Source organism: Argopecten irradians, chromosome 2 (assembly GCF_041381155.1).
Source record: "Argopecten irradians isolate NY chromosome 2, Ai_NY, whole genome shotgun sequence".
Lineage (NCBI taxonomy): Eukaryota > Metazoa > Mollusca > Bivalvia > Pectinida > Pectinidae > Argopecten > Argopecten irradians.
The window spans coordinates 4,062,615-4,087,962 of NC_091135.1; the positions used below are offsets into that span (position 1 = coordinate 4,062,615).

The 25,348-nt window shown below is 33.1% G+C and overlaps 1 protein-coding gene across 3 annotated transcripts in view; it reads left to right on the forward strand.

Annotated features, from left to right (window-relative positions):
- Positions 1 to 10,923, forward strand: part of LOC138314176 (parathyroid hormone/parathyroid hormone-related peptide receptor-like) — a 64,667-nt gene extending 53,744 nt beyond the window's left edge. For 2 of the 3 annotated variants that reach the window (XM_069254366.1, XM_069254367.1), the window contains exons 9-15: positions 54 to 210; positions 1,410 to 1,470; positions 1,995 to 2,061; positions 3,975 to 4,060; positions 4,977 to 5,115; positions 6,195 to 6,236; positions 8,331 to 10,923. In XM_069254366.1, the coding sequence (XP_069110467.1) occupies positions 54 to 210; positions 1,410 to 1,470; positions 1,995 to 2,061; positions 3,975 to 4,060; positions 4,977 to 5,115; positions 6,195 to 6,236; positions 8,331 to 8,672 (894 nt within the window). In that variant the 3' untranslated portion in view covers positions 8,673 to 10,923. Of the gene's footprint in view, positions 1 to 53; positions 211 to 1,409; positions 1,471 to 1,994; positions 2,062 to 3,974; positions 4,061 to 4,976; positions 5,116 to 6,194; positions 6,237 to 7,738; positions 7,865 to 8,330 lie in introns of all 3 variants that reach the window. The other variant, XM_069254368.1, reaches the window with a different exon arrangement.
- The last annotated feature ends 14,425 nt before the right edge of the window (positions 10,924 to 25,348 follow it).

Here is a 25,348-nt window from a genome sequence, read left to right on the forward strand (position 1 = left end):
AGTATGCCATATTTCGGTGTCCCTTCCCTTACCCGACCTCTCCTGTGTTTCAGACATGGCCCTGTAAGCTGGTCTTCTCTATATTCCACTACATGACGACTGCCAATTACATGTGGATTCTTGTGGAGGGTCTACACCTGCATACTCTCATATTCTTCGCAATGTCAAATATGAAGAGGCTTTTCAGATTCTATATTGCATTTGGATGGGGTAAGTGTGTTTTTCAATACGCAATCTATTATCTAAGGTCGCAGGGGTCAAATAGGCTATTTTTAACGACTTCTTGTGGATAATTAAGAGGCCTAGAGACATGATATTGGACCCATGACATGCTTGTATAAAGAACTACAAAGTATGTTAAAATAAATGACCTTGATCTTTATTTAACGTCATCAGGGTGCTAAAAAAAGGCTAAATATTGGAATTATCTCTTCTCACGAACCGAAAGGCACAGGATACCCATATAGGGTCTGCAGCATGCTAGGGGTAATGTTCTAAAAGGTTTGTTCAAATGAATGACCTTGACCTTCATTCAAGGTCACAGGGGTCAAATAGGCGAAAATATTTAAACGGCTTCTTGTGAATAACCAAGAGGCCTAAAAATCTGATGATAATTATACAATTATAGCAATTTGATAAGGTCGATGCATGTTTTTATTGATCAAAGAATAATTATCGACCGAGAACTTTGTCAAATAGGCTAAACAATTTAAACGACTATGTTGTATTGTGCCAATAGTCAGATGACCGTTAAGGCCCATGGGCCTCTTGTTATTTATAAAATATATAAAAGATCGTGTAAACCTCACCTGAAAACTATACATGTTTCGTTCAACTTTAATATTGTTCTGGGATCAGACACTATCCCTGTTCAATGTGTTTGATATGGGTTTACTAAAGAACCAAGCACATTTACATGTCTAGTCCATATATCCTCAGCTAGTGAAGGTTAATGCTAAACTTCTTTAAGAAAAAAGGCGATCACAAGACGTTGTAACTGAGAAAATGTTTATCAATTCTACCGTTTAAAATTAATGTATTTATGAAACTTGACGTTTTTGTCTTCATTCTGCCACTGATCATATCATACATCATTTGATGGAATTAAAAGACAATCCTTAGGGACTGTTAAATCCACCATCTTACTATATATCGCCTGTTAATGATATAAGGTTTTGATTGTTGTCTAAAAATCGAAAATTATTAATCAAAGGAGCCGCAGTGGTCGAGGTGTTAACGTGTCTCGACATTACCACAAAACTCTCACCTTTGAGTGGCGAGTTTGAATCCCATATGGGGCCAGTGGGCGATGGGTTATCTTTGAGATTTGTGGGTTTCCTCAATCGTCTATCCCCTGACTGTTAAGAAGACATTAAAGCTAATCAAACCAATGTATGTTGTTGTTTCAGTTGCCCCCTTTCCGTTCGTGTTGTGGTGGGTTATTTTCCGTGTCCGATATGCAAACAGTCTGTAAGTATTTAACATCTTCTCATACAATTATTAAAGGTAATTATGTCAAGGAAACAATCGTGATTGAACTTCGAAAATAACAACAGTCATTGAAAGTCAAAAGATTGTTTAAATTTTATTTCGCTTAAAGCTTTACTGTATTTCTTTATCAAAGAATACATATTAATCAAAGAAACTAAATTCTAAAAATTAAATTTTAAAGGCTTTATGCAATTACATGGCTTCTGAAACACTTTTTTTCATTTTCTAAAGTGGAAACATTTTCTTTTAATGATATCATACTATACCCAGCAGGAAAATTGGTAGGGAAAAAGTAATTAAAAATCATTGTGATTAAAAAGTCTGGCTTAGCAACACACGAAGAAAAAATATCTGAAAAAAAACATTCCTGCGAGGCAATGGAATTGTCTTTAAATATTTGTATATAGACTACACATATGTAAAAATACTAAGTGTCTTTTATAATTTTTAAATTAGACATCTATATTTTCATCCTTTGTATGGTTTTACGCGATTACTTTCAGATGTTGGAGTACTGACGAGTATGGTTATCTGTGGATCATTAGAGGTCCAATCGTCCTATCCATTGCAGTAAGACAACTTTTCTTTATCAAAAAATTGAATCATTGTCAATGTTATTGTCAGAATACATGAAAGAACTAAATGTTACAGTAAAGATAATCACAACGAACGATACAATTACCAGATATTCCTTGCACTAAATCTGAAATTAGGAGACAAAATACATATGGAATATCTTATTATACTTATAAAGGCGTTAAGTTAGACGCAACGTTATTCGTATGATATCCTATGTGGTTATCAGTTGACCTAATAAAATCTGAACTAAAATCAAATGTTTGGCACAGTCAATACTGCAGGCCATTCATTATATTATGTATAGTTGCATAACCCTTAAACACATTTTTATCGTATACATGTTTGACTAGGACATTAACACATCAGACACCTGCAACCCACGCTTTATATAGATATTAGCCACAGACACGTCACAGATACGTCATATAAACGTCACAGACATGTCAAAGACACGTCATAATACTATTTGTAGTTAATACTGCTGTAAAATGTTGAAAAAATTGCACATGTTCTCGATCCCACCCCGGAGGCAGTTAACTTAATTAAGCTGACTAGAATCGATAGATACATGGGTAGGGTATTATTATTATAATTGTACAAATTTAAGGTGACGTAGGTTAGACATACGTATAAGTGTATCCTGGAGCTTAAAGTCTAAACGGAAGCATATACATTTGTTAATTTAATGCCTTAATGTCTTGTTTGAAATACTTTCAAGTTTTAAAGAATCAAAAGGAGGCTTAAATTCATGCTTTTTATTCCTAGTTTCTTTTAGTGAAACTGGAAACATTTTCGTCATACAATTCACAAAAAAATGAAAGAAAACAAATACAAAATAAAACTCAATGAAAAGAAGACAAATACAAAAATGTAAAAAAAAAAATGAAATAAAAAAAAATGCGAAAAGTAATACAATGAAAACAAATATGTAATGTGGATAGTTGCTCTTGCATTGAATCCGTTGTCGATTTGAGTTTTCACTGTGTCTTTGGTGTCATCTCTCAGTACTCCTTATCATTGATCGACACGTACTCTATAGCTGATAAATTTTGCGGATGTATAATTTCACGATTTGCTATTTTGAACTTATTCGCAGGGTTTTAGATTTTCGCGAATTACCTTTGTAGCCTTTGAAAGCGTATGTAAAACCATGATTTCAAAACATTTTGCGAGGCATTCATTTTCGCGAGTTTGGACGGATCCGCGAATTAGCGAAATTAAAACCCAAGCGAATATAATCAACTATACAGTAAATGTTTGTCCCTACATCTATTCGACATTGTAAAAAGTTGTTTAAGCAAATTTATTATACCACATGCAATGTATTTCTTGATGTTGGTATGATGTCTTGATTTGCCCCACATAGCCGATCCATATCCATGTTGTTTTCTCGTTGTGTCCAGGCAAACAGACTAGGATGGCAACGGCACACCCTGAAATCCATCAATTCTTGCTTATGTGTGAGAAATCGAAGTTGCTATGCAGTATAACGCTAAAGAATGATAAAAGGATCTTTAAGTTAGAGAATTCTATTCCGTATCATTCGGTCATCTAAACAAGAATATTAATGCGTCTACAACAAAACAAATGCATAGATATAGATAGCCATGCATTGATCATGGTTTTAATGGTTACATCTCGAACAGGCACAAAACATAGTTTTATATATGTATACCTATTGCATATGAAGTAGCAGATCGTGTTCTCAGCAAAGATTTAGATGATACTTAGGTGTATAGAATAAAGTATAGAATAAAGGGATTTCGGAGATAATAATAAAGACATGTAATATATTTGTTATGGTACAATAAATTATCACAATTATTTTACCTCTAAGTCAGAAATTTTTGTTTTTGTTTTACATGTATATCTTTTTACAAGTCTTTTTTTCAATTTCATTTCAGATAAACTTCTTACTTTTTATAAATATCATCCGGGTGTTGTTTACGAAGCTGACAGCTACAAACAGAGCCGATCCAAATAGATATAGGTATGTGTAGTGTTACTACCAGATGTTCAGTGTACTACGTGACCACAAAAAGACTCTTTAATTATGTAGTATCTGATGTCAACCGTGTGGTTATCAGTCTTGTGTTGTTATGCATTTTAATTACATTCGGGGCTGAGGTGGCCGAGTGGTTAAGATATTGCCGCATGCTCATCTCTGGGCCGTGTGGTCAAATCCCATGCGAGGCAGTTGCAGGATACTGACATTTAGTTGATGGGTTTTCTCCTAGTACTCCGACTTCGTCCACCACGTTCCTAAATGACCCTGGCTGTTGATATGACGTCAAACCTAACACACAAACAACAATTCCATTCAATAATTCGATAGTCAAGTATACCCACAAAACCATTAACGTATAAGAGCGATTCATTTATAGAATTTCTGTATAATCATATTGGGTGTCTTTAATTACAAATCGGCGTTCTGTTACGTTGAAGAGATTCTTTTTTTTATTTTCTTGGTTTGATTTGTATCTGGATAGTGTTAGCAGACCTCGCCGTTTCAGAAGGGAAAATTAACCAGTTGTAGTGAAGGCATTGATTCACACGCCCTTTGATATGTATTATCATCTCTTTTCCAATGAAAAAAATGGTTCATAAATTTTAATATATCGTGATAAAATAATAGCGAAATAAAGTGATCGTCGGTTCTGTTTCTTACACGCCTTCCGTGAACTTAAAACTTGGATCAATCAGGTATAGATAACAAAACAACATTCCAGTGTAAAAAAGAAATCTAGAAAAAAATGTTCATGAAACAAAAAAGATAATTCTGACAGTTTATTTTGGAATTTCCATCATAGTCCGCGCCCTATCTACCGGAGGGTTTATGTGGGCGTTTTCTTTATCATTACATAGTATTTACCGTTATCTAACTCCATGGCTGGTTTACCCTACAGAAAGTTGGCGAGATCGACCCTGGTCCTCATCCCATTGTTTGGGGTCTACTATATCGCCTTTGCTGCCGTTCCTGACTGTATTGGAGACTACGCCTATGTGGTGCTGATGTATATTGAAATATTTTGTAGTTCCTTCCAGGTAATTAGAACATTTTCTTCTCCGCCTTCTGAATTTTAGTTCTATTTCAAGACTGAATTTGTGGGATAAAAATTAACTTGAGTTCTTCTTAATATATGTATATCTAATCGAAGAGAGAATGTTTTTCGAATCAATCAAAGAGAGAATATTTTTCGAATTAATCGAAATCACTCTTTCCTTCCATATATGTTGAGCGTCAAACCATTTTAATAAGCAGGGAAAATCCACAGCTTTCATGATGAGATAAAGTAAGATTAACATACTCTACAGCTTTCATAACGAGAAAAGGCTTAATCACGATTTAAATTTTTTTTGGAAAACCCCACCGCATACTCAGCGACTCAGAAAATAGAATGTATGGATCGAAACGTTGTCTGTTTAAACTATATAAATGATTTTAATAATCTGCCTATGCACACACCAACACTTTCCACATTATTATCAGGGTTGCCTTTTAAAAAAGTCAACAAAACGTTGATTGCCATGCCGGCACTTGAGGGAATTTGGTAGTTATCTGAAAGCACAGTTGGCTTAGCAAATACATAGTCCAAGGTCAACATTTATTTATCGATCCCCGGATATTTCTCTTGAACGAGTTTTCTCGCAGCAATCCCATAAACTTGTATCTTTAAATTTGTTTTAATTTTTAAGCCTAAAACCTCTCAAAACTATAATGATAAATTGAAACCCCTTACATTCAAATGTTCAGGAGACAACAATACGGCTTGATTTCTTTCATTTTTTAATTCGATTAAGAAAACATTTGACGAATGATAAAGTGTTATTTCCATTTTTGTGACTCTGATATATATCTTTTACGGGATCAATAAACACCGCAGACGCTTATTTTTGCACATTGAAGTAATGGCGTAATAATCAGAACCTGCTAGCCGATAATCCTCATTATGTTTCATCCTACATTTATGGAGTATATGCTTCTAAAATTTACTCTGGATCTTATTCAAGGATGGCGTCAATCAAGAATTACATAAAATGAAATGACAACAAATAAAAATGGATTGTTAAGTTGACGTGCAGGTCATGGTTAAAACTGATACTTATTTTTTATATCCTTGCAGGGTCTGATCGTAGCTGTGCTCTTCTGCTTTATGAATAATGAGGTATGTAACCTTCAGATTTTAGCACTATATGTGAGTTCTGTGTGTTGGTGTGATAAACTATATATACATTTTTTGATATTGTTATCTGTAAAAACGTGTGCAGTGTGACATATGCTATCTTTTGTATATTTGAGAGAGAATATATTGTTTGATTTGATGACGATAAGTGGTTTGTCCCAAATCTTGTACAACAACTTCATCAGTCTCTGAACAGGTACTTGTGTCTATTAAGCGTAAAATTTAAACACTAGGGAAATCACTTTGCAGGGATTTTGCTCGATCTGATGCCTAATCCAGTGAGATATATTGTCATTAATACTTAACTTAGACTCGGGACAACCGCATTAACAAATGCCCTTTGGCATGTCCTTGCTTACACATGGAATAACTTGTCTTTTATAACTACGTCCGTTTCTTGATTCTTCATATATGCACTACCATTTCCGCTACTCCAAAAATAAATAATGACCTCATTTTCACATCAACAAAGCTCCAGAAATAAATAATGACCTCATTGTCGCGTTACCAAAGCTCCTACGTATTGTGGGCTAACAACAATAAATGTACAGTATATAAACATGTGAAGAAATGGAATCATAATTATTTACATGCTTTAACTATACAATTTGTGACTCTGAACATCTACATCGAGATAATAAAGTACAATCCAAATCTTTGTTTGGTGGGGTTATTGAATTTCTTTGACCTCCGAGAGTCATTTTCCAAAACCATTCGGCCATTTTTTATAGTAGTTTGATTAATACAGAGCATATAGTAAAACCGGAACTGGTCGACAAACATATTGATCTCGTTTTTGTCGGTCATGTGCATATTTTGTTTGTGTACTGAGAATGCTAATTTACGAAAAGCGAAAATGGCATTCTAGTAAACAGTGTGCTATGGGTGATGATTTCATTGAGGCATTGGTTAGTTTTCCATTTCTGGATAGTAGCTCCGTTTCATCCTGAACCTCGGGGTTAAAACGTCACAGTGTGTGATTTTCTTGTTCAAATCGGTACTCTACCCGATATCCTTTAGTTCAGATACATGTATTGAACCTGGACCCTATAAATGCAGTTTTAGTTCAAATATTTTATTTCATTGGTGTTTATTAATATCATGTCCGTTGTTGTAATATATTAACTATCAAAACCTAAAAATTGGTTACAGAAGTACCTTGTTTGTTTTCAACTTCCGTTTATAAACAGCATCAGGAGTTTGAAGTCATAAATTGCAATGAATGATTGCCAGTGTCGTTATATGTGGATAACTTTTATTATCAAATACAATGGCGTGTGTTACGTACTGGGCTAATGTTTGATCCAATAGTTAAATATATCTACGACTGTGTGAAGTGTTTGTATGTTTGTTGTGAATACGTAAAGGAATCGTAATCGATATTTTAGTTTATGTTTGGGCCTGTTGTGTGTTCCATGTTTTTTAGTGTGTCTTAATTACATTCCATAAACTTTAGTCTTTTACTGATCATATCTTTATTGCAGGTATCCAATGAAATACAAATAATATGGCGGAGATTCGTGAAGCCTTCAGATAATGTCATCCCGATAGGTGTTTCGGCTCCTCCCAAAAACCATTATAAACCAGATACTTGAACCAAAACACGTGGAGTATATCTAGTTTTTGATTTAAGAATTTGGCGGGAACTGTCCGTGTTTTGGCATATTCAAAATTCATTTTTCATTATTTATACATTTTTTTGGTATTGTCGTTGTTAATCGTGTGGTTATTATACTGTATGGATATAAAATTTGATATACAAATACAATCTTCATACTTAATATACGAAATTTATATCCTTTATTTTTTCTTTACTTTTATTTTGCCCCAAATAATATTCCATATACTTAAAATTAACTATTTCCTTTCAATCGCATTGTCTCAGTCATTGCTGTTAATCATTTAACATAAACCAAGATAATTATGTTTTCAGATCATGATAACTAGTATTATATACCATTTTTAAAGACCCTTTATACGCCCCGTTCTGGCCAAATACTGGTTCAAAATCTCTTCTCACGTGTTCTATATACTTGCGCATTGTAAAGATATTGAAGGTCTTTTGTAATATTTCAGGTGCGTTCGGAGATAGCCAAAGTTTGGAAAAGACACATGCTGCGGAGACATAGTGCAATATCATTCCGATCAAACAGGACAATCTCAACCGGAAGTTCCATGTTTTTTCAAAGAGGGTCCCCAACCTCGACTCGTCACCACGACACCATTCGAGATATGGAATCGTCCGTTTCTCCTCAAACAACTTCAACTCTTCTGCCAGCTACCACGGACACAAAAAACGGGAACGTTTATACTGTGGATAGCAATAACGAGATTACAATCACTGTTAACGGGACCCCCGTTAATGGCGGACTATCAGCATCCGAGGAGAACCTGACGGAAACAAGTCGAATGTTGTAAAATGTTGCCATGATAGATGACGTTGTGGTCTTTAAGTCTAAATACCACTAAACTATGGTCCAATGTACCGAAATAAAATGTTTTTATTTTGGATTGATCAGTAAGATACTTCTTGTATAATGTTACTTAATCATTGAAATGAGATTATTTTTAAATAATGAATATGTACGTAAATGCTGTTTTCTTAATCATGTGCATGGACCTTAATGAAATCCTGAAGGGTTCGATTAGGAAATGCTAGTTTGTCCCATTACAATATCATAATGTGATGATGATCATAATAATCGTTTGCAACATTAAGGATGGACAAGTCGTTAAGCCAACGCCTCTCACTTCTCAGATACAGAGATATGTCTTCTGTCATCGGCCGTTCGTGAAACAACAATAACACTTCCTGCCTGAGAGATATTCTCATAGCTACAATATGTAATTTAGATAACTCCTATATTACATCAAAGGCAACATTCGTCGATGAAAGTTATTTTTGTACTTATATCACGGATTATTATAGATATATATTATATTCTTTTCTTTCTCGTTAAGTTATATTTGATGCATTATTAAATGTCAATAACGCATCATCAAAGTAGGTTGTACCTCAATAGGGTATGACAGTTATTTCAAGAATACCAGAATTGAATTTCATCAATCAATTTTTTTTCTCAATTTTTTTAAAGTAATAATAAATAATCGGTTTGAAACAAAGATGGAATAGTGCAGTTTAATATACCTCAACTTTATTTACACTTAATAAATGTTACTTGGTAAAATTTACTAGCTCCCTACTTTTTTCCAATTACCTCACTCAGCTGTGTGTTAGTCTTTCGATCCCGCACCCGCTATACAGTATTTCCGTCGAACCAATCAGATTCGAGATCGAGGTAGGCGGGGCTCGCCATCAGTTGCGAGGCGACGTAAAAATTGGGCGGAGCTAGTTTCTGATAACGCTATCTCCGGTGACGTTACCAAACGACGTTAGTATTGGTCGGAAAATGTTACCAGTTACCAACAACTACGTATGTTTATTATGTAAGTGTGAAGTTTTTGTAGAAAATGTGGAAATGTTGAGAAATTATAGGTGAATCAAAGTTTTAACCCGCGGTTTAAATAGAAGTAAAACAAAACGGAAATGTTGAATCTAATAATATGTATTGCAGTGTAAAAACTGCGTTTTCAATCTCTAATGACCAGATAATATGATGACTAATGATTAGATAATATATGCGTACATCTTTTAGCCTATTAAGTATCATAGCTTTTGTATGTATCGTATATCAAAACGGTTAAAGATAAAGAAAATGACTGGTTTCTCTCGAACTTGCCTATTTCTCTCAACATTTTCATTACTATACTAATTCAAATAAACATTATTTTTATTTATCTTTTAGAAATTTAAAATGACATTCATTATTTTGTGAGTTCATTTTAAGTAATATATAACTTAACTATTGTAAATAATGTGTCCACTGTTTCCATGGTAACGTCTAAACCCGGGTAACAAGCAATGTTACAATAGAATTAACTTTGTCAAAGCATTTTACTGTGATAGAAACATTTATAGTATACAATGATTTGTAGCAATATGTTTTAATTATTGATGTATCAATCCCGATACAGACTTCATAACATTTTCTTTTAAAATTCTGAAAAAATCGCTTATCCCCTATATAATTAATATTCAATGCAGAACAATGTTTTATAAGAAACTTCAACTCGACAAAACCTGGTATCTGTTTGATTGGAGTTTCTCGTAAATATACCTTGAAATAAACAATTAATAATTGCATTTGCAGGTATTGGTTTATTCTATGTGTGTGTTGTTTTCAAATATATCATTTCCATATTTATTGATTGACATTTTAATTTTTAAACACGTTTCATGAAATACATGTAGTATTTGAAATAATAATACAATGTTACTATTATATATATATATTATGATAGTTATTATACGTGTTCATACTGAGACCGGTGTAGCCTAATGGTTAAGGTGTTCCGATATATAAATTAAAAACTTTCCACTTCCGGTGAGTGAAAAAAATTGCCGGGTCAATGTGACATTGTGATTTTTTTTCTCCGGGTATATCGGCTTTCTTCACATATTACAATACTTACCTACAATATGTCAAATACATAAAGCTCTGTTAAGTATTGAGTATACGTTTAGATAAAATACTAAAATGATATACAAACCAAGCGTATAGCAAGGATAAGTGGAGGTTTTGATGTTTTTGTTTTGTTTTTTGTTTTTTGTTGTTTTTTTGCAATAAAATATTAATGGGCAGCCATAGGTCAAATTCAATTAATACTATTATGTATTATTACATATATTTGCGGTAATATGTACACTGTAAATTACTTTTTGGACTTGATGTTTTCTATCTCTCCAAAGATAACGTTAATATTGTATCATATTTTCAAAACCTCGTTTATTTGGTAGAAATATTTATAAATTTCGACGTAGTCATTTGACGGAACTAGATCGTTGTATGTTGTATGCATGTTTGTTTGAGTTGTTCGTCGTATTGGCAGCTAAGATTAATGAGTATGTCAGGTTTACGTGTAGATGGAATATTGCTAATAAATGTAAATACACAAGATATCACCAGACTACCCTTACAGGAAACATATATCCTTAAATCTAGACATATAAAGTCAGTGTTAAAATTTCAAACGCGATCAAAATTTATCTTTCAAACTTATATGATCAAAGCGATTTTTGGTTTGTCATTATTCGTTTAAATTGCCATTTAATATTTTAGATTAAATACGAATGTAGCTTATCTCCGCCAAATATGTCTCATATCGTCAGTTCATAAAGATAGAACTCTCGAACTATCGTAATAACAGATCCTGTGATGGTGGCGAATGGTTCATGCACTAATCGTTATCGTGTAATGAAAAATATTAGCAGCTGACGTATTTAAGTTTATGTTAATACCATAAATTGTTTGTTGATATTTTCAGTTATAATGGATAAAGATGTGTTGATATATGTTGTATCGTGGAAAAGACAACATTGTATATACATTCACAGAACATCGCGTGTAAATATTGACATTGAAAACATTTGAGATTATCATTTTTTTATATTACAAATAAAACACTTAATATCTATAAAATGTACATGAGGTTTTTCTGTTTGAAACAAAAATATCACATTTAGATTAAAATAGCAAAAACAAAGCAACAGAAACAATTATCGGTGCAATAGATCCTTTCAAGTCTAAATATCTATAGTCTATGTGGATACATACTTTCATATCTTACAAAATATTTTTTTGAGATGGAAAACACAATAACAAGGGTAAGAGTTCCATTATTACAAGGAGGCACAACACGAATATACCGCAGCCTCCCAAAACATACGGCAATCACGCATCGGAACACACTGCACACGGTGACCGCCCTTAAATGACCCTGGCTGTTAATAGAACGTTAAACATAACAAACCAAACTAAATCAAGTGCTCCCGACGACCCATGGGTTGCAAAAAGGGTGCGCAATGTTCTGATCATGGAAAGCAGTTTTAGGTAAACGCGTTTGATATCAAATAGTAAAATCAACATTTCCTAGCGGAGCCATGAAATCAAGAATGGTGATCGTCAAACGGGATTGTTAAGCTGTGTTGAAGACGAAAAAATGGAAAGGATCACTGTAAAAATAATTTCTGGAATGAAATATAAAAAAAGATACTTACACGCACTCCAGATAAGCATTAATAGCATTTAAGTTATTGATGGTTTTTCTTTTAGTTTTGTTTAACTTGTTTATCTTACGTCAGCATATTACTGCGATTTAAATTATTTCATTATTACAACATAACTACAGATCGTATCACCAAAAGATATATATATATGATCATTACAACAATATCCAAGATTGTGCCAACAAGTAAGAACATTATATCACATTTATAATCTTCTATCATAGTTGTCTAGTACAATCAACTCCTTTTCATAACAGAAAAAAACCCGGTAAATTACACTTTAAAGAAATAAGAACCGGTAAGTTACACTTTAAAGAGAAAAAAAACCGGTAAGTTACACTTTAAAGAGAAAAAAACCGGTAAGTTACACTTTAAAGAGAAAAAAAAACCCGGTAAGTTACACTTTAAAGAGAAAAAAAACCGGTAAGTTACACTTTAAAGAGAAAAAAAAACCCAGTAAGATACACTTTAAAGAGAAAAAAACCGGTAAGTTACACTTTAAAGAGTGCTACTCTCATTCTTTCCATTTTTTCGAGAAAAATTAAATATTTCACGTTGTTGTTATTTCTCAGAATGAAATATGTGTTTTTACACTATTAAATTAATGATTACAGGATTAAGATCATTTTTTTCTATGTACTGTTGCTTTTCTTTATATATTTCTTTGAATCATCGTCTCTTGTCTTTTATGACGAGGTAGTATGGTGTTTACATTGAATTGAAGGAATTTGAAAGGGTACTAAAGAGACATTTCTTAAAGTCAAAGGGTCAACTTGAAAATAAAGAAGTAAATTATATCAGGCTGATCGTGGCATAGTTTTATTACTCGGCATCGTTATCGAATGTTACTTTCAGCTTTATCGACGTCCTATTCAATTAAGAAGAAACAGCACGAAGTAACATCAATGGCATGACATTATTTTCCAAACTTAAAATATATCTCACCCTGATGTATATACAAAACTGTTAGGTGAATCTGAAACATCATCTGAAACTAGATGATGTGGATATTTGATAAAGAACCGATGTGATATGTTAATAATTTATTTTTGTAATTGAAATCCATGATATATACATTATTTCAATCATGAAATATAACGTCCATTTCGCATGACTACATGTTTCAAATTGGGACAATGTTCTGCGTTTCACAGAATCAAATTATATACAAATACATGGTCATTATTTAGACATCGTGTAAAATAAAACATTCATTTCTACTTAATTCGTTGTCATTGATGGTTATTTGCGTTACGTTCTCTGTATATTCATATGAAATATGTAAATTTTGATATATAAAATGTGTGTTTTTTTCTTCAGATCGTTCAGTTTTAACTCTTGTAAAGTTTTATAAAATATAAATTAACGGATTGCAATACCGTTATGTAATCATTGCCTCTATATGAAGTGCATTACATTGTAATTTCAAATCTTCAGGAGATATTTCCTCATTAAGAACAGGGCGTAGACTGTAAACATGGATATTTTCGAAAGTGCTTAATATTATTTTCATGCATAAAACTTTCTATATTGTTCCGTTATTACATAACAATCACAAGACCGATATTCGGAATAACCCAGTCTAACTTTCTTGATATTTCAATGGTGTTTATATTAACGAAACCTCGTTTTGTCGAATTCTCACACCAAAGATATTTACCGACTTCGAGATGGCGAGGTTAGACTATAAATCTTTGTGTTATATCAATGATATAAAGATGCATCTTATATATGTCTGTTCGATCTAACTTAAACAGCGATAGGTTAACAATACCGAATTAATTATATATACCTGGAGTAATTTTGGTAAGGTTTTTAATGTGTTTTGTGTTTTCCTTCATAATTATGTTTGCTGTATATCTATACTATAATCATTAAAATTCATTATTAAAATATGATTATTGACGAAATGAATGTTTTCTTTTTTCTTATAATTTTTCTGGAGACATTCTCAAAGTGTAGCACTCGTGTTTGAACAGTACTGTTCTTTTTGAATGAGAAAAAGTTTTGATACAGTTCGCCATTTATCCCTTCATGAGACAAACATCCAGTCTGATTGAATATGTGAACATGTGTGCAATATACATGTATTGATATATTTCAAAGCATTATGACTAAGATTCACCCACAGTAAACCGGAAATGAAAAGTTGTTATTAAAAAAAAAAAGCATCATTACCTTCGATCTTGCTGACGAAGTCCTCAAAATGCGACATTGATATAATCATGAGTACTTTACTACAGACTGTATTGATATTTTATTATATTTTACCCACAATCATCCATATAAATCTTAAATGGCGCCCGAAAACTTGAACTGTCCGTGTACAGGCCAGATTGTTGAAGAGGTTTTATAATATTTTGCGTACATGTGTTACCTAACAAGTTGAACAGTGCTGTTAACATGGGGATTGCGCGTGCGGATATTTTCCATTCATTTTTATTAATTGTAGAGAGGAAAACATTTAACATATTTTGAAGTTAAAAACGAGAAATCGTATAGCCAATATCATGATGTTTTTATTGGGTGTTTATACAACGATTGTAACGAACTGTCCTCATTCATTGTGACAACTGTCCTTGATATTTTGTATCAATCCCTGCTGCTTTTGTACGTTCCATGCATGTTGTGGTATTACATTAATAAATAAGTATACCTAGATTCATTAAGTAGTGATTAACAGCGTAATAAGGAGTGGTAAAGGAAGACATTAGCCCAATTTATAACTAAATGATTGTCATATTAAAGACGCTCCACCGTATTTTCCTTCAGATACAAAAGTTACTTACTTTAAAACATTACCACCATTGAAAAGTCTGAGCTTCTTATTTTACTTCAAGATAAAAATATTAAAAATCATTAATTGCATCCCGAAAATAATTCGTGGCACTATGTCCTATAAGGAATGCAGTACTAATTGCGCATGCACCGAAAGCAAAATCATTTATTTTATATTAGTTTTTGAGTTAATTAGACATATAAATACACGATAAAACACCAATTATTGTTCAAATGATGGGTACCATTTATGCTCTATCGGCGGTGGAGCATCTTTAATCATTGACCGCATTATATAAATATGGGTTGATGCATGTATGATTAAAAGGGCCGTCACACATGCATGCGAAGTACTCATTATAGACTATTATCAGGGGAATTGCTAAGTCATTTTCTGTCTTACGGGATGTAATTATCGTTAGATTTATAAATGTAAACGTATTAAAAAAGTTCTTTTATTTTATGGAATCAATTGATTTCGCGACAGTGAATACAATTTGAACAATTACTGAAAATTACAAAAATTTGCTTGCAGCACAGAGAAAGTTCCTGTATGGGTAATTACCTTCTAATAAATGTGAGCAGCTGGTCTTCGCCATGTAATAATTCATGATTACAGTAATGTTGGCAATAAAACAAAAGTCTACACAAAAATGAGAAAAGAAAAGATATGTAAAACAATAATAAAACAGGAAAGCCCAGATAGTGTTTTTGTCACTGAATTTCAGAAACTATACGCAGTGATTTTCTTCGCTTTTACCTATCATAAAAAACATATGTAGACGTTAGTAGATCGTGTGTTTAAGTCGATATGAAACTGTAATTCGGATAAAAATCATTATCGTCTTTGATTAATAATATATGTTTTTTCAGATGCCAATTCCGTATGTCTTAAGCTTATATCACGCACTTATCATATTAATAACACAGTCGTGAAACTAGGTACATGTAGTCAACAGCTTGCATGAAGCAGGTTTTAAATCACAACATAAAAACATAAAAACAGTTTGTCATATTTCCAAAACTGCATTCCTCACATCAAATATTATTTTAATTGTTACTCATTGGGTGATGTTCTTATCAAATACTTTTCTATACGAATGTGTTATATCTTAACAGATCTACTACATATATATGATTACCTAATGAGAATTTTTTTAAACAGATCGCATTAATTCCGTACGGTATCATCGTTAATGATTTTGCTGTCTATCTAGAAATAAAACAGAGATGATCTATTAAAATACTTTCCAATTAGACTGGTATATAAATGACGCGTCGAAAACTACTTTATCACCCTTCCTCTGAATGTTTTTTTTTTTTAATAAATTACAATAATAAAAGCATAACCTAACAGGCAAGATTCATGAAATCATTTCCTTCCTGCTTTAGCAAAAAGTCAGTATTGCTTATGTTATAGATTCTGGATGGTGAAATCCTTTGCTTTATAACAAATTGGTTATAAGTACTTCATTATATTACCATTAAACCGTTTGGGGAAATAGTTGAGGAAGACTTACACCATTTAGTACTATATATTGTAATTTCGTTGTCCGCATCTGGTCTTTACTTTGACATATATTTGTTCATTGAATACTATACACGGAACTTAACTTTTAAAGAACGCCTAGTGGTATCTTTTTTTCTGTTTAATCCCCATTGGTAATTTATTTCTGTAGAGGATCGCACATTGCGACTGTGAATGGTATGTAGTACATACAATTATTACATACAATTTAATTCTCAGAAAGTCATTTTTTTTTACTTCCATCACATATTGATTATAGACAACCGAGAAATGTCATGATGATTTCAATCCATTTTAATCGACGTATGTATATTAAAAGAATGAAACAGTATTTGGTTCCATCGTATCATTATATATATCACTGCGATTTGTAGTGTTTCTAAACCTGGATTTTACCTTTATTTTTATAAAGGAGTACGCGATAGGTACATAGTCTTTTGCTGCAAAAAAAAACCTCACTTGTTAAATAATGGATGATGCGGCAGTAACATGCGATGTGCCAGTAGCAATGCGTCTCTCATGTACTTCATTATATTTCAACAAATGACATTTCCGGTTTTGTAAAATTTTATTCGACGTCTACGAAACGTTAGACACATGCTTTACAGACGATAAGATGCTGGATTACAAAATGTACGGAAGCCATAGATATTATTGAGCAAACGACATTTGCCTGTCTAGACATTTAAGATTAATTTTACTATTGGAACTACTTTTATTCACAAAATACACAGGTATTAGTTGTCTCTTTAATAATGGTTCCAAAAAAATACCATGGAAATATCATCCTCTTTGTTCAAGCTAATTTCACAATTTCAAAAAAGGTATATTAGATGCAATTTATTTTTGTGATTTTTTTTCAATCACGGAGGAGGTCCATAAACCATAATTCATTTAAACTCTTAAACATTACGCTACGGAACGTAATTGTTTTTATCAGTATGAATCCAGCTAGAGGCATTTATATACATGTAAAAGCTCTACTTAATCTGTGTTCAGTGGGCCATCTGGTTACACTGTGTATTGTCAGCAAGGGGCAAAACATGAAATAAGATCGACACACAGTTCGAAATAAACCGAAATGTTAATTCAGTTTAAAGTTTAAAGCATTTGATTTTTTGCATAATGCTCGAAAACGGATTAAATTCCCGTTCAAATTTGCTAGTTTTGGGTTAATTGTTTTTCGACACAAAACAGACATGGCATAATGATGAATATTAATCGGATACGACACTTTTGTAAGCTTCTGCTGATCTATTTATATACATTACACAGATTAGCAGTCGGTGAATTTCTATCAGTCAGTGCCAACTGATGAAAGTTGGTAATTGTTTGGGGATTCAAAGTTTTGAGTACAATGGAAACGCGTTAAGGATCTGCTCTGGCGAGAACATTTAAATTATAAATACATTAAAATGTTATACCTAATTCGTTTATTCTTATTTGAAACATAGACTTTTGTTTGGTTTTAGTGAAACTGTCGTGGAGAGACAAACAGCAATGAAAGGTAAAGTTCGTGCTGTTTTACCTATCGATGTGACCTTGTCGAACCCACTCGGAAGCATAAGTAACGTTACACAATTCTGCTCTTTAAGTCCCGTTTCAATATAAATCAAAGAGTTTCTATGTGGCTTTCAAAAAAATGATTGTCTCTATTTGTAGCAAGTTGCCATATTCAAAACATGTCAAACAATTATACTTCTATTGTTTATAGATTTTTCATTAACACATTTTGAGAACTGACTAATTCGGCGGCCACTTTGAAACTGTGTATTTTTGACACTTTGTACAGAGGTGAAATTTCAACTTTTTTACTTTAACATTTTCAGTTAAATCGCCTATGCGACGACATTTTTAGCTATATCATGCCTTTTTTTTTGCTATAAATCTTATTCAGGTTCACTGATATGGAAATGTTAAGCATTTAAGTTTGAACTTATAAGCTATTGGTCATTTATTTTTTATATTTTAGTGGGATTAAAGTAATTTGACATGATGAAGAATTACCAATTTTGTAATGGGACAATGGGACACACAGACCTTCTATGTTTTGCTGGCTTTAAAAAAACCAGTTTTCTTTTGAAGTTTTAGAAAAAGCTGGACATCAGAACGATTTCTGTGAGGCGTTGAATCTGTCAGAAATCTGAAAAAAAGAGGTAATTTCATTTTTAAAATTTAGGGAGTTGAGGTATATCATATACTGCTATTCTAAGCGAAACGAATGGATTGATTGTGTGCTATTATTATTTTCATGTATATGGTCAAAACAGTGAAATTCCGGTAAAATCGTAATTTGCGTCAAATAACTATCTTTGATTCATGATAACTCAAAATCAAGAAATTACATGGCTTGTCTTTCACTCAAAAGTGTAGTTTACATGATTGAGAATGCTAATTATTATTTGATCCTATTTGATGCTATGTCTCTGTTGTAATGAAGTTCGTAATCTTTGCCTGTCCTACGATGGGTATGATTAGTTCGTTTTTGTAGCCGCACAGCAGCTGCAAACGTACCGACCCAATTTTTCTCAGCGAGGGAATCTCGCTGCGTTTTGTTCAGTAACTGAAGAAAGAGACTGTCATTTCTCTACTGGGAAGGCATCTTTGGTTTTCAATAAGAAATATATTGACATCTCCAACGACAATCGTGAATCAGGTGTCCAGAATGTTCGTTAATGATGACTGTACGTCAGGTCAGTAACCAGTCTGGTGAGGGTCATTTCAATACCATTGAGATTCTGAACAGACTCTCACTCGAATGTCCATTTAATAGATACCATTAAGAGACAAACATGCACGTTGTGTGATTGTCAGTGACCTTTACTGCATATACAAATGATAATATATGATAAAGGCTTTGCCTGTTGCCAAAACCATTTGCATATTATTTGCAATAAAATTTATTGAAATGAAAAATTACAAATGATAAAAAACAACGAAATCTAGGGCAGGCTATGAGTATCCAATGCGGTTCAGTGATATCAAAATAATGGTATGTAGTGAGAATGATCGGTTTTGTGTATCTAATTACGAGTAGGTAACATATGTATTGTGGCACTAAATACACGATAAGATGATTAATAGACCAAAAATAATTCTCATTTAAAACATAGTATAGCTCTCGAGTCCTGAACTGTTGTTTCCATGATTCCCTGTCTCAAACTATATCACAAACAACGTCTGTATTCATTCCCTTTGAGTGTGTTTACTACATCTTTTTTAACAACATTTGAAAGTTATTTTGATTTACGCAGCTGTTGTTACTTACAACCTTCTACAAAGAACTTCTTAAAGGAGTGATATTTGCTAGTAGTAAATAAAAAAAATACGCCAAAGGACAAAAAACAACCACAAAGCGTTTTCCGTCAACAGTATGACCTCTGCTGATTCCACCGCTTGTATGACTAGAGTCGATAATGTACAAGGTTGATCGAACGAATGGAAGATAGTTTTCGGCGTTTATCGTCACTGTACATGTAGGCTTGCTAAGATTTGAATGGGAAGTCGTGGTTTTAGTAACCTTTGCGCTTTGGAGTCACAAAATATAAAAAAAAATATCTCAACGACGGTTTCGGCTATCAGTAACGGCCATAAATCATTGTGATTACTAGCTGGACGATTAACCTTTACTTCCTATTGTAAGGTAATGAGACCGGACAGATTTATTATCGATCAAATCAGAAAATGTGGGCTATTCGGATGATGTAGCTGGGTCAAATGTCAATACACCATGACATATTTATAACCAAATTGATATACGATATCCTTGTAAGCAGCATCAACTCTCATTTTTTATCATAATTTTCGTATATAATCCATTTATAAATTGGAATAAATGTTTAGTATCCGAAGGTCATGGAAATGAACAACATCATTGTTCTTGGTTCTTTGATTCCTGGTTCATTGATTTTTGATTATTTTTTCTATGACCGATTGACTGTCAACAATAATTCCATCTGTCGGATGTTAGTTAACAATTGCTAAGACAATTGATAGTGTTTCTCGGATTATACAACACATTGTCTCTCCCGATTGCTAAGACAATTGATAGTGTTTCTCGGATTATACAACACATTGTCTCTCCCGATGCCAAACCATTCCCTGTTTTACATTACGTGTATCCCATGCCCTGCCAAATAATCGGATAAGCTTGTGTGGTACATGCCATTATTGATTGACAGAAAAGTAACAAAGATTTGTACTGAAATCAAAGAGGGCGAGTGTGGCCAACAATGGTTATGTTACACTTACGTTTTCACTGCCTCGTCACGGTCTGCCTACCTCTTAACTAGTCGGCAATTTAAGCCGCAGGAGTTGCAAAATGTTAAGAGTCTACGTTCTATTTCAGAGATCTGCTAAGAGAATGGTTATCCTCTTAGAGAACGGAATTTCAACAGCTGGAAAACATGAACGATGCCAAGTATTTGACACATTACAAATATTAATCAGGAAGTTGATATCCATCCTATCCGTAGGAGGGCTTAAGTTAGATTGCATTGTCCTATTACCTGTGACTACATCTTTTACGTACTATCAGAGACATGACATCTGCAAAACCTACACACAACATCTTTCATGGCAACTTCTGAACCAAATCGTTCTGGCTACAGTCGACTGTCATGGGACCTTCGTCATTCAATGATAATAGCATGATTTCATGTATTATATTACGTGTATCTGATAAAGTTTGTGTTTGATAGATGTTCTTCATCATCTTAATACCATAAACACAGGAACATATATACTTTTTATCGCCGACAGAAGTTAAAAGCTAAGTATGGTGTGAGAAGACAACAGAAATATTTTTTTGAACTAGGTTTTTATCTGAATAAAACTTTCACACATCGTTAAACGTGTGTTTGAAAAACCATAATACACTGTAACAAGAGGAATTATTCTATGATACGGACATGAATCGTCGTCTATAAAGACGTTACTCACGGAATGCATCGTGTATCATCATGTTTATTTGTGTGCAGAATCATAAGCCGTTCTCATATATATGGATATGAAGGATATGGATTTTATACCCGAGGGTCACAAATTGTTGTAAAACCGAGGCTTGCATGAGCTTTAATAACATTTTGTGATCCCGAGGGTAGAATATCACTATCCATATATGACAGGGTATTTTTCTTTCATATATCAAAGTTATTATTACACATATCCTGCCTTTCTGATTTTTCTCGTTAGGAGTTCTAAGGAAACCGCGACTTCAAATCAGTTTCCTACTTGAAAATTGTGGGATGATATTGATGTAAATCACACTGTTTTCGTCTTTTAAACTTATATCAGCCTGTTGCATAAATATTTCCCAGAGAAAATAACATTTTGTCGACGCCGTAAGGTCACCATTCTACATTGCATGAGAGGCCATGTTATACAGCCTCAGACAACATGAGTTTATTGCATGGAAAACACCAGGATTACATCCGTAGGTATGAGAGAAACGTACTTTATGTCTTAGCGGATGGCGAGAGTATAATAATAATATCTCAACCGAGACATTTTAGCATGCCATGTAATGAGACCGGATACATTTATTAGCGATCAAATCACGCAATGTGGGCTCTTTGAATATGTTAATTCCGTTTTTGCATATTACAGAGTTAGCTCGCTTGCGGGTAGGCATCGATTGTTACATAATTATTTTGTGAGCGCAATTCACGTCGTTTTCTCCGAAACGTATGACGTTACACTCGCAAACACATGACGTCACAATCAATACCTACCCGCAAGTGCAGATAACTCTGTAATGTGCAAATTCGGAATAAGCACCAACAAAAGTTACCAACATTTTGAGAATAACGTTGCTTTCAAAGTCAAATGAAACTCATAATTTTAAAAATTACGATGCGTATATATCTATTGTGCAGTCAAATGAATACACAATAGCAATTTACCAACCAATAGTTATAAGTAAAATAAAATTAGCTAGTGACCTTTTCGATATGTTTTCATAAAAAATTAAAATATCATAATATCAATATAAGAATTTTACGATATGTAAAAACTATGTTGTAGTCTGTGGGTTTCCTGCTAGAATCATATTATGGAAAACAAAATCTACTGGAAAATATTATTTAAACTACCGTATGACTTTGAAAATCGGCCATTGTATAATCTGGATCAATGCGTGTTATGGCGCAATTGTATGGCATTTTCATTCTTAATCTTAAGTTTTTAAAACTCTATATTCCGGAAACCTTGACATACTGGTCAAATACGCTGGTCCAAGTTACATTCAGTTGAGACTTATTACAAATTAAATATATATATTTTTTGTGTGTTATATCTACTCGACCAAATATTCAAGGGGGGCCTTCAAATTATTTGATTTTATTTTCCAAACGTATGGAATTAATTTCTTTATTAGCATATACAGGGTATATAATATCCAACATCGTTCCATTACCATGTTGAACACGATGTTAACTATTGATTATTTAACCCAATAACAATTACGTTTAAGTAACTATGTGTAAATATATATTCAAGTTCTATAAGAATGTCCATGAAATTATTCATATGTCAAAATTTCCCATTGTAGGGCAACAGATCTCCGAAATGTCTATAAATAAACTAAAAACAAATTAATACCAATAACGCATTGCTTGACCTTTAATAGTGTTTTCAAGCCAGTGGTCATACTTTATTCTGTGTCAGTGACCATCTGCTCTGGCGTGAGTCTGTTATTGACCATTACAACGCCGGCGTTTGGCTATTTTCTTGAAATGAAATTTTCAAATAGAATTCGGGCGGTATATGGCATAGCATGATGGCTTCTGGTATATGAAAATAGACAAAACTGTTGAGAAGTAATTTGGTTGCGCTATACTTCGCACTTTTTACGATTGCTCTATCACACACGGACACGCATACCTGTCGTATCCATCACGTCCTACAGATGAAAACTGTCAGCTTTGTATTTTCTCTGAAGAATTATTTTCTTACCGATTCCATTATTCTTTGTGTTTGATCTTAACGGTTTGTAGGGCCGTACTTTATATCATGAAACTTCGTTTTTCTCCTGCTCGACTACAGCTATTTTACACGAACATCTTTCGATTGACGGCGGTTATATCGTCTGCAAATCGTCCATGGAATGGCTTCATGACAGAGCTTTGATGGATCATGTAACGTTCGGAGCTATTTTGATATCTATCTTTCACGGAATTACAAGAAAAGCAACATTTTTTCCTGAGATAACTTAGGTAATTGATTATTTAAAGAAAAAAAAAGTTTAAAATAAACAATAAATAAAGGCGATAACAGATAAGAAGAAGTCCAGAAAAACGCTTTACGTCTTTCTCCTGATGTAGAGATATTTATAAATTCGACTTCGGAGAGGAGAGGGGCGCATTCTTCGCACTGTTGGGATAACGTGGTATGTCGTTACTGTCTGTCTGTGCTGTCCCAATCTCCGATGTACAGGCGGTATCCTCGAGACACTAAGAGTTCTCTCAGCAGAACCACTGTCGTTATCGTCTCTCCTGTTCATATTGCCAGGATGACCATGGCGTCCCGGAAGGTATGTCCATTTCCTGTAGGTCGTGTATTTTACTGAATAAATTTAAAAGGAACATTTATAAACAATATATAACTTACTTATACTTTACATATTTATGTCTAAGTTTTTTACTACACAAATAAAAACAAAATATAGATGATAAAATCATAAAACAGAATATCTGCATTTAAATTCTAAATATAAAATACATAATCATTCATACGAAAACCCTGTATTGGTTTGATTTTTAGCAAAATGATATAGAATTCAGCATGACAATGAAAAGAGACGCAGATGTCTCAGTATTTGATTGACCGGGTTTTAAGCCCTTGATAGGGCACACATATATTTGTAGTTAGCTTGATTAACACATTTTGTTTTCAATACAGCATACTATTACAATATAATTATTACAGTGTATTATTCCTTTTAACACGGTTCGGTATATGGATAAGTTCATTTAAGCAAACACAAATGTTATAGATGCACTGTATTTCATAAGTGGCTTTAATGCTGAAACGTTCTCACATATTGATGCCAAAATGTCAATTTGAACCTATTGAGACAAAACATAATTGCTACGGCCATACACGTAATGCTGAAGCCACATTTCCAATTTGCAATACCAAAATTCTTTATGAAGTTAAAGACGAATTAATTAACTGTTGTCGCATACAATAAGGTCTAATTACCAAAGACACGCGCGTATTGATGCTCAGATAAAAAGTTTAATTACATCTTAGGAAATAGAATACATAATGTTATTGGCCTGCGGATCCTTGTTATGATGTACCATTTCCTCGCATCATTACGTCTGTGTCTGTTTTAGGAAACTGTTGATTTAATAGATTCGCTCGACGGTAAAACTTACAGGTTATGAGTAATCTTATAGAATTAAGAGCCAGAATAAATGTTATGAGGCATCTTTAAAGACTCCTTCCCCAGGTATAAAAAATTATGGGGTATTGTTTTTATTTTATTCATTACATGATAGTTATGTTTTTTCATGCCATTCATGTCGGACCGGGAAATGCTTGTGTCTTTATTATTAAGGTTCAGAAAATTGATTAAAACATAATCAGGTACTAAATGGGAACTGTGTATTTTTCACAAAGAGTGAAAAATTTACTTTTTATGTAAATAATACATGT